General features: G+C 63.4%; 1 protein-coding gene across 1 annotated transcript; it reads right to left on the bottom strand.

The window, feature by feature from the left end:
* Positions 1-631: 631 nt before the first annotated feature.
* Positions 632-5201, bottom strand: HMX1 (H6 family homeobox 1). Its single transcript, XM_066280848.1, has 2 exons — positions 4701-5201; positions 632-1988 (listed from the first exon to the last, which is right to left on the bottom strand). The coding sequence occupies exons 1-2, from the start codon at positions 5092-5094 to the stop codon at positions 1342-1344; spliced, it is 1041 nt and encodes a 346-aa protein (XP_066136945.1). The 5' UTR covers positions 5095-5201; the 3' UTR covers positions 632-1341.
* Between the last annotated feature and the right edge of the window lie 5417 nt (positions 5202-10618).

The following is a 10618-nucleotide window of genomic DNA, read 5'->3' on the forward strand; positions in this document are numbered from 1 at the left end:
CCAGACCACTGGAAGAAGCTTTCCTGGAAAGCCCACAAACTTGGGCCCTGAGCTGGGACCGTACCCCTGGCCCAAGCCCCCCAGCTCACCAGAGATCACAGGCGGACACCGAGCGCAGTGTCTCCCCAGCCCTTGCCCTCAGTGTGTCTCACCAGCCCTTGCCCACAGTGCCCGTGTTTTGTTTTGGCCAAAAGAAATAGAACCATCTGGTTAGAGATGGCTTTCAACTCCAGTGCAGGATGGGACAGGGGACACGGAGTGCCACACACCTTCCTGTGTCAAACCAAGTGGCCGATGGGTTTTCCCTAACCTTCCCGGTGGCTGTTGCTTTTGTAGAAACTCCAGAACTTCGGGATCCAGGACACTTCAGGATAAAGGGCACACCCTACAACCTCTCTCCTTCCCCAGCTCCCTCTTCTCCCCGACTTCCTCGATGGTCCTGCTGGTCCAGAGGAAAGAGGAGGAGAGAGTGCAGCTCCCAGAGCTCAGACCCCTGCCCACCAGCCCCAAGCCCACTGACGGGGCCCTGACTGTCCCTGGTCAACATCGAAAAGGGCGCCATCTCATCAGGGGCAGCAGAGAAGGGGCCCAGCCTCAGTGATCACAAAGCAGCCAGAAAATGTCCAGAAAACGTCCCTTTTTATTCCATACGCAAATAAGTAGACTCATTTAAAAAAAAAAAAAAAAAAAAGAGCCTTGGCTGCCGGAGGCCACAGCCCAGAAGAGAAGCCCAGCCTGGCCCTGTCTTCCGAAGGAGGGGCTGAGAAGTGCCACTCGGCTGTCTGCACTGTCCCCTCAGCAGGGGCCTCTCCCCCTGTTCTGCCAGCTGGGCTGCTGCCCCGTCCCCGTGGCCTTGATGCTGATCACAGTCCTCAGGTGGCCTGCCCTCCCGGGCCCTGCGTGGTCCCAGGAAGGAACGTTAGCGTTGGGGGATGGTTCCCTCGGAAGCACCTTGGACAGCCTGTGTGTGGCTTGTCTTTGCTGGGGGCTGGCCCCGTGCTGGCTCCTGAGGGGTGGCTAAATGGACTTCTAGACCGAGGCCTGTCCCCAAGGTACTCTGAGCAGCATGGCCACTGTCTCTCTGCGATGCCCTCTTCCCTGGAGGATTCTAGCTCCAGTTTGGAGAGCCACAGTCCATCGCGTCCCTGTTACATCCTGGGGGAGCTTGAGACAAAGACTGCCCACCAGGGCGAAGCTTGCAGGCCCGAGGCCCAGAGCAGGCTGAAGGAGCCTACCAGCCCGCCCGGATGGCCCCCTGCGCCCCCTGCGCCCTGACACCACCCTGCTGCGCGGCCGCAGAGCTCCGCAGAGGCCGCGGGGAGCGGGCCCAGAGGATGCGGCTCACACCAGGCCAGGCATCTGTGCCCGCAGAAAGGGCACGGAGGCAGCGGCCGGGAAAGCCGCCAGGGGGTACGCCAGGGCCCCGGAGAAGCCGAGCAGCGGAGGGGGCGGCGCGGGCGCAGTGGGCGCCAGCGGGAAGGGCAGTGTGGCCGGGGCCCCGGCGGCCGTGGCCGGGGGGCTTTCGTGGTAGAGCACCGGCACGCGCACGAGGCGCTGCGCGCCGGGCGGGGACAGGCTGGCGGCCTCCAGCTCGGCCGCCAGCTGCCGCTTCCACTTGTTCCGGCGGTTCTGGAACCAGATCTTGACCTGTGTCTCGGTGAGCTGCAGGGAGGCGGCCAGGCCCGCGCGCTCGGCGCTGCTCAGGTAGCGCTTCAGGTCGAAGGTGGACTCGAGCTGGAAGACCTGGCTGCGCGAGAAGACCGTGCGCGTCTTCTTTTTCCGACCGCCGCCAACCGCCACGCCGCCACGCGCCTCTCCCGCCGCCGGAGCCTCGGCCAGCTCGGCCGCCTCCTCCGCGCCGGCCGCAGGGCCCCGCGCCGCCAGCTCCGCTGCCTCCCGCTGCACCGCTCCCGGCCTGGAGCCCCGCTGCCAGGCGCCCTCAGCGCGACCCATCTCCTCGCCCGTCTCCGGTGAGTCCCGATCGCTGGCTGCAGGGGAGAGAAGGGCTCACGGTTGGTTGTGCGGGCTGCTCTCCAGACCCGATCTCTGAGGCCATGTGCCCCTATCACGCCATGCCGTCACCCGCTGTTACACACTGGGGAATATTCCTGCCACCGTACCCCTGGAGTGGGCACACTTCCTGGGGGATGGCAGGAGGCAGAGCCACAGGGGGGGACCTGAAGCCCAGAAACCACACACACCAACCCAACGGCCAGACACCCACACGAGAGACAGAAAAGACAGCGAGAGAACCACACAAGCACATGCAGAAAACTGACTTCCTGTAACCATTAAAACACACCGACGCCTCCTGGCCACCTCCCAGGAGGACAGAGAGCCTTCAGAGAACTGCTGTGCCCCCTGAAAACCAGCAGAGACACCCTTGGGTCACAGCCCCTCAGACACAGAAATAAACACCCGCTGCCCATGCACTCTCGGGAGCAGATGCAAAATTCCCGCTTGCACAGAAACATTCCTGCAGAAAGAAGACAAACAAATGCAAACAATCCCCAGAAGAAAAGTCCAATGCCCAGGCGACACCGGGATGCCCAGTCACTCCCGGTCCTGACCTCTAACGCAGACGTCCACAATTGTCCACAATATGTGCCCAGCAACTGACACTCTCGCTGGAAGGAAACACATACACATGAGCTCTGCAGGAATACGCAGCCGCTGCCTCCCACCCGGACACTGGAGGCAGCAGGTTTCGGGGTACAGAAGTCTGCGTGGGGGGCATCTGTACTGAATGGGGGGCATCTGACCCAGTGCTCCAAATACCGAGGTCCACCTGACCTCCCAAAGGCGAGGAGATGCCCCAGGTCGGCAAGGGAGGATGCAGTGCCACCAGCTGCACGTCTGTCTGGGACCCAGATTCCAGGCCCAGCTCAGAGGCTGAGACCTGATCGCAGGGCCCCCCAGGCCTCCTCGGGCCATTCTGCCTCTCCACCTGGCCTGAGCCTCTGTGCAAAGGTCCCCCGGCTTGTGGTCCAGCTGGAGTGTAGCCGGGCAGCCCGGGAGGCTGTGGACTCGGGCAGCAATGTGTCCAGTGTGTGTCTGTGCCGGTGGGCTGGTGTGGCGGCCTGGATGATCTCACCTGGTGCTCATGGAGGTGTCCCTATGTATGCCCCGGGTCTGTGTGTGCCCCAGCCCAAGCCTGGTGGCTCAGCCCGCACGGTGCCCGCAGAGGCTCAGGTTCCAGGCCGCTGCGCCTGCTACCAGATAAGGGAGCCTCTGCCTCCGCACAACACCTCACACCCCAGACTCCCAGAGGCCCCTGAATTGCCACAAAATGCCAAGCTGGTGCAAATGGAGACTCTAACCCGCATTGCACGAAATAAGAAGTCACCCCTTGGGAGCTGGCTGGGGGTTCCAAGACGGGGTGGTGAAGGGGTGAGGGGAAGGAAGGGGTTTCACCCTTAGAGACCCTCTTCAAAAACACCTCAGAAGGGTCCTAAATTTGATGGTTAACTTTTGGGGAACCCACTGAGACCCGCCTACACTTGCAGGAGGGGCACGGACATTCTGAGCACGGCCTCTATGGGTCCCCATGGCATACATACCGGACAGGGGGGCATCAAAGAGGGCAGAGTCTCTGCCCACCTCCCCCGGCACATGCCACAGGAACATGCCACCAAGCTAACTAGACTTCAGAGCGAGTTCCCCATCCCCTGAGAACCCTGAGCAAGCGGCACGGTGAGTGTGTGTGTGTGTGTGTGTGTGTGTGTGTGTTGGGGGTCTGGCAAAGCCGGGGGACCAGGCTGGAATGGCTTCCTGATCTCCTTCCCAGGTGTCTTTTGGCAAAGGGCAGGTCCTCAAGGGAGGCAGCGACCCTGGGTAAGGGGAGCAGAACTCGGGGGTCAGAATGAACGGGTTCCGAGGCTGAGAACGCCCCACTCCCTGCCCCAAGCCCTCAGCAGGGAACAAAGACAGGAGAGGGGGAGGAGCAGAAAAGGGAGGGAGGGGTGAGAATGGGGGCTTCAGCACGGGCTCCCCTCTTGCCTGGCAATCAGCAGCCCCTGGGCCTGAGAGGACTAGGAGGGAGGCCCAGGTCCCCGGCCCAGGCCTGGTCGGCAGCCCTCACAGGAGATGGCACTTTGGGGCACAGACACTGTGGACGACCGCTGCCCTCCCCGAACCGGCCCCCCACAACAGTGGCTCCTTCTGCTCAATGCCTGTATTACTCCACATCCGATTCTCTCTTCGTCCTCCCCTCCTCTCCTTTCCGCACTGTGCCCTCTCTCCCTTCGCCCTCCTCACTCAGAGGTTTCTTTCTCTGCGTCTTTTTCTGCTTTGCTCTCCCAACGTCCCTCCCGCCCGCCCTCTGCGTTTCCCCCACCCTGTCTCGGCTTCCTGTCTTTCCTCGTCAGATTTCTCTTTCCCTTCTTTTCTCTATCTTCAGCTGTCGCCCCCTCTCCCCGAGTTCCTCCCGGCGGCTCCCCAGGACCGGCAGAGCCTGGCAGTGGGCGAAACCCAGACCCTACGAAGCGGCCTCTCCCCGTGGAGGCATCCCGTCCCGGAGAGTGGGCCTCCCAACCCGCCCGACCGGAGTCTCTGCGGGGGCCAGACGAGACCCTGACCCAGCCACACACAGCAGCATGTAGACCTAGAAGGGCGCGGATGAATCCAAAGTTCCGGAGCAAATGCGCGGGCAGGCACCCGGACCCACCGCCGGGCCTACCCATCCGTGCGCTGCAACTCACTGTCGGGACTGAGGCCGCCTCCGTAGCCGCCGTGCGCCCGCGGGAACCAGCGTGTTGCGCCGCCGCAGCCCAGAGCGTAGGGCGGCCCGGGGCCGGGGGGCGGCCGGGGACCGAGGCCCAGCGCGCCAGGCCCGAGCAGAGCCCGCGCCCGCGCCTCCCCGCCGGGCCCGCAGCCCACGCGCAGCTGTCTCCGCCGCTGCAGCCGCCGCCGCTTCGCAGGTTCCGCGTCCTCATCCTCCGGGTCGTCGTCGTCGTCGTCCTCGTCCTCGCGGGCGCCGCCGCCCTGGGCCGCGCGCCCGGCGCCCTTGGCCTCGGCCGCCAGCAGGTTCTCGATGAGGAAGGAGGAGGCGCGGGCCGGCGTGGCGCGCCCGGGCTCCGTCAGCTCGTCTGGCATCGCGGCTGCGGGCCCGTCGGGCTCTGCTGGGCTCCTTGGGGTCCCGGGAGCCCGGGGCGCGACCAGTCCCGGTCCCCACTGGGGACAGTGGCGCGCGGCTCCCGGGTGCACGCACCGGCCGACCCTGGAGCCGCTGCTCGGAGCGCTGGCGTCGGGCCCCGCGAGGCAGGCGGCGGCCTCCGCGCGGGGTTGGGCTGGGCCGGGATCGGACGCGCGCCGACAGCTGGCCGGACTGCCGCCTCCCTCGCCTTTCAGGTCGCCGCTCTGGTCGCCGCTGGGGACGGGGAGGGGTGGAGGAGGGGCCAGCAGGGGCGGGGCGGCACGGGCGGGCGGGCCGCCAGCTCGGCCCAAGGACGACGCAGCGGCCCCGAGCGCGGCCACTGCACAGAGGCGCTGCGGGATCCGGGCGCGCAGGCGGTCTCGCGGCCGGGAACCCAGGCGTGATCCATTCCCGGGGAGTCCGCGCCACTCACGCCGAGGTTGGGGAGGTGGGACCTCGGCCAGGCGACCGCCCATTGGCTGCAGGGACCAGATGAGAAACAGGCTGGCCAATCACTGTCCGGCAAGGGCTGTAATTACCTCGCTGCGGGAAGAGTGTTGGACTGAGCGTGAGTAACTGTGCGCGCGCGCGAGTGGTATGTGCATGTGTGCACGGTTGTGTGTGTGTGCGTGTGTGTGTGCGTGTATAGGGGGCGTGAGGATCCCGGGGCTTCTAAAAACTACAAGAGGCTGATGGACCACAGTGTTTTTTGTTTTGTTTTGTTTTTCTTAGAATTCCGGGTGTCAGGATTGCAACATTGTGGCGTATTTTAATGCCAATGTCGAGTAAAGGAACTCTCTAGCTCTCAGGCTCAGTCTCAAGAGTGTAAAAAAAAAAGGTTGCCTCCTCCCCATGACCCCGCCTGTAGTCACGCCGAGTGAGTGCTGGTCCGCACAGTCCCGCTCCTCTGGAGGCTCAGGCCCTGGCAGGGGGGCGGGAGCTTCCGGCCCAGCTCCTGCCGCTCCGCGGAGGTCTGGGGGGTAGGCCCCGTCCCTCTTTGAATCTCTTTCTGTGACTGTAGAACAGTGGGAAGCTACCTCCCACTTCTGCAGCGGGAGCGCGGGGACAAACGTGCATCCGCCCACGCCGCCACTGCGGCTGCTCAGGAGTCACCTTTTGCAGGGACTCCTCAGGATCGGGTGACAGCCGAGTCGCCAGGTCACAGCGCGGTGGCGCGGGCGGAGCCGGCTTCACCGGACGCGGGGTATCGCGGAGAGACACATTCAGCCGCCAGGGCCAGCGAGGGGCCCCTATCCAAACGCTCGCCGCCCGTTTCCCCGAGGGCGACTGCAGGCCCAGACTCTCAACTTGCTTTAATTTTGGGGTCAACATCATTTTCCGGAAAGGAAAACAGAGGTGAGGAGAGGCTATTCCAGGCAATACGTGGCTCTGGCAGGCCTGGGATTCGCTCACGCTGGGCCTGGGGCCCTCTCCGCTCCACCGATGCCCGAAATCAGACGAGAGGGCGCAGTAGTGGGCGACGAGGCCGTACAGGCCTAGACTGAGTGAGCCGGGGACCTTGCGGGTCTGGAGCCGCGGAGACAAAATGGTGCGTATCTTGGGGCTCCTGGGGCCTGTCTCCGGGAGCCAGCTGCCCACGCTGCCCCTCACCGGCCAGCGTGCTCCTCCCACGGCTGCCAGGAACGAACTGTGATGCCCAGTGAAGGCGACCTCTGGTAAGAGGGGCCTTTCCTGCAGACTCAGGACCAGACAGTGAAGCCATCTCCTCTGGCCCTCACGTCCTGCCCCCCGGGAGGCACAGAGACAAAGAGGGTCGGTGATACAGGCTCACAGGGTTAACTTCAGCTTCCACAGACACAAATGAAGGCTTCCCTCCTCTCTATAGGGGAGGACACGGAGCTGGGGTCTTGGGAAGAGCTGCGCTGGTTCCCCAAGTGCTGCTCCCTGGCGCACCCCAACCAGAAGGGCCCGACCAAGGCGGGGGGGATGAGCTCCCTAACTAGAGAAGGACTAATCCCAGGACTCCTGACAGATGGGGAAACCGAGGCAAGATAGAAGACTGTGGGGAGCAGTGCCTTGCAGATAATAATCCACCCTCCCAGGTGGCCCTGGGTGGATGTCTCCTGAGCGCTTCTGGGAACCCACAAGTCTGAGGGGTCGTGGCCACCCCTCTCACTAGTCCCAGCACCGGCAGAACGGGCTTTCCGCTGTGTGGGTTCTAGTTCTCGCTGCTCCGCGGCTGCTGGTCGTGAGCCAGGACCTCACCTCCCTGATCCTGTCTCTTCTCCTGTAATCCGCGCTAGTAAGTGCCCTGCACGTGCTAGGCTGCTGGGAGTGGAGGCATGCCACAGGGCGGCGTCTCCCAGCTGCCTCTGGGGGGTGAGGGGCGCAGAGAACGGGAGTCCCGGCGCCAGAGGAGACCAAGAGAGAGGAGTGGGCCTGCCTTCGCCAGCGCAGGCCTGCGGGGGGCTGCGGAGGGAGCGTGCCTGACTGCGGGGCAACGGGCAACAGCCGGAGAGCCCCACGTTGGGTGACGCTCTCGACCACCGGGGCAGCGAAGGCCGGGACACGGACAACCGGCGGATGCTCCCTGCTGCGGCGCGGGGTTGGACAGGGAGGCGTGGATTAGCCAAGTGCTGGCCCAGGCCTCGCCTCTGCTTCGCGCGGGTCAGAGCGCAGCCCGCGTCCGGGCGAGGGGAGAGGCCGAGTTCCGACGGGGTCCGCGGCCGAGGCGGCTGGAGTCGCGGTCTCCGAGGCTGTTCAGACAGCTCTCCGAGCGGCGGCTGTTCACCCCAGGAGAGTCTCAGGGTCTGGACATTCTCCGGACCCCGCAACGGTGCTGCTTTGAGCGGGGTTTCTGGCGTTCCTGTGGCCAGAGCCCACGTTTTCTGCTCACCTCTGGGCACTGGGCGGAGTTCTGAGGCTGAAGGAGTCCCCGTGCAGAAACGTGGAGCCTCCGAATCCACAGGTTGTCACCATCTGTGTCCCCATCACTGTGAGGGCACCCCGCACCCAGGCCACAGCCGTCCCTCCTTCCTTCCTTCTTTGTCCACTCTTCCTTCCTCATTCTCCAGGCAGCCACCTCTCTCCCCCGCGCAGGGGCCACGGTGGAATCCCAGCAAAGTGTCCGAGAGGACGCCCAGTGCTCTTCTCAGCCTGGACAGTGAGCAGGGACTGGGCCTTGCCACCTGTGTCCCCATTGCCGGCTCGGAGATGTTGCACAGGGGCTCCCCACATCCACGCCCAGGGAGTCAGGCGGTTGACGGGCACCACCTGTTTTCTTCTGTTTTAATAAACGTTTTCTCTGGGAATAATTTCAAAGGATGCCCACTTTTCAATTTCAATTTGATCTTAGTTTTGTTGCCATCTTCTTCCATCCCAGTTCCACTTGTCCTCACCCCCCCCTCCAGGTCCCTGTCCTTGTCCATCACTTTGCAAAAGCAGTGTTATGTTCATATGCCCTCCCTCCCTCCCTCCCTCTCTCTCTCTCTCTTTCTCTCTCTCTCTTTCTCTCTCTCTCTCTCTCTGCCTGAACGTATCAGTTTGAGAGCTATCCGTGCGGACAACCATTGCTCGTGGACCCAGCAGTCACACACACCGTTGTTCCAGGTACTGTGGCTGCATCACCCATTTCCCCAAAACTCAGTGGCGTAAGGCAGCCACGCCTCAGGATGCGCGTGGGGTCTGCGGCTTGGGGATGATTTGGTTCCAGCGTGGGACAGCTGGGTCCCAGCTGGAGGACTCGAACGCAGGGCCCCGGGGGAGGAGGGGTACTCATCTGAGGGTGGGGTGGCTCATTTAGCCGGAGCGGACGCTGGTATCGGCAGAGGGACCCTATGTGGGGACGGGATGTCTCCATGCGACACAGCATGGGCTCCCAGAACAGGTAGGGGGGTTGGCGGGAGCGAGCGGGGAGCGTGAAAATCAGCTTGGGAATCCAGAGAGCACCTTGCTGTCTTCTCCAGACAGTAGGAGTCGCCGTTGCCATGGGGTTCAAGGGGAGGGATTTGTCTCAGGTTGTAGGAGGAGAAATCTTACATGCTCATTAGGGGAAGGACAGTTGACTCCCACTGGGGGGACTCTTAAGTCGCTGCCAACTCCTCCCTATTGCATGTGATGTGAGGAGCAGACCCCTGCTGCCTTTCCTGAAGGACCTGTGAATTGTCTGGGTGTGCGGCCCCAGGAAGGGAACTGCTGGGTGGAAGGGTCCAGCCACACACAGACTCCACATCACGGAGCACTTCGGAAAGGGGTGTCGGTTTCCGGTTCCTCACAGCTTCCCAGCACTGGGTTTTACCAGACTTTCCTCACGGTGGCCCCGGTGGGGTGTGTGTGTGTGTGTGTGTGTGTGTGTGTGTGTGTGAGAGAGAGAGAGAGAGAGAGAGAGAAGGAAGTCAGGTTGTTTTAGGCGAGGGTTCTGTGGTCGCTGATTGGACAAGGAGCCAGCAGGACCAAGGGCAAGGAGATGAAAGGAGCCAGCGTGGTTCACGCGTGACCACCAAGACCACCAGCCCACCACCACCGCTGGGAGGGAAGAAACAAGGGTGGTGTCAGGGGGGGTACGAGGGCCTGTGCATTGGCAGCGGGGAGCTCTTGAAGGCGGTTGAACCGGGGGAGGGCCAAGGTCAGAGCTGGGCCTCGGAGGAGTGACAGCGGCTGGGTGGATGTCCCAGTCTTGCTATCGTCCTGGGGATGAGCAGCGAAGCCCCAGGAGGTCAGTGGCCATGCAGAGGTGCCAAGTCTAGGGGATCCCTGGGTGGGCGGGGGGCACACAGGCCTGGGCAGTTGGTGTGGAGGGTGGGAGGCTGCAGAGGAGTCTCCCCTGTGCCCCTCGCAGGGCCTTCTTCTCTCCTCTTCTCTGGAAGCCTCTCTTGGCTCAGGCCTGGACGGGGCAGGGGCAGAGCCCCGGGACCGTGTTATCGGCTTCTCAGACGCTCTGCTCCCCACCTCCCGGCCAGCGGGAAGCATCCTTGCCGCTGTCCAGATGTGCAGGCAGGCGCCCGGCTCTGGTCTCAGCTCACCTGCGGAGTCCACTGTGGTCAGGAGCAAGCCGCTGCCCTCTGAGGACCCTGGTGTCCTTGGCTGGCTGTACACTGGCGATAAGGGTGCCGTCCACTGTCCAGCTGGCGTGGGTGGAGTGGGGATGACACTGCAGGAGAGTCTTACATGAAAAAGGTTTGCTTTGAAAAAGACCAAATGTTTGAAGGTGATTTTGGCTGCCTTTTGAGGGTCTGGCCACTTCCTTCCTTGGGAAAGTCTCCCTTAAAGAGACTTAAGGAGGGGGTCATGTTCATAACGTGTCCAGTGGATCCTTCCCAGAGTTCCATTCCTGAGGAGGTGGGGGGAGGTGGGGGGAGGCGGGGTGGGGAGAGGGAGGGAGAAGGCAGGGGTCCAGACGGAGGAGGGGAGGAGGAATAGGCGTCTTCAGCGTTCCTGGGACCCAGAGGCGAGGGGCAGAGCTGGCCCTGGGGACAGCGTGGTTCTCCAGGCTGGGGGACAATAGCACGTGCAGGTCCCCAGCCC

Source organism: Saccopteryx bilineata, chromosome 5, assembly GCF_036850765.1.
Source record: "Saccopteryx bilineata isolate mSacBil1 chromosome 5, mSacBil1_pri_phased_curated, whole genome shotgun sequence".
Classification (NCBI taxonomy): Eukaryota; Metazoa; Chordata; class Mammalia; order Chiroptera; family Emballonuridae; genus Saccopteryx; species Saccopteryx bilineata.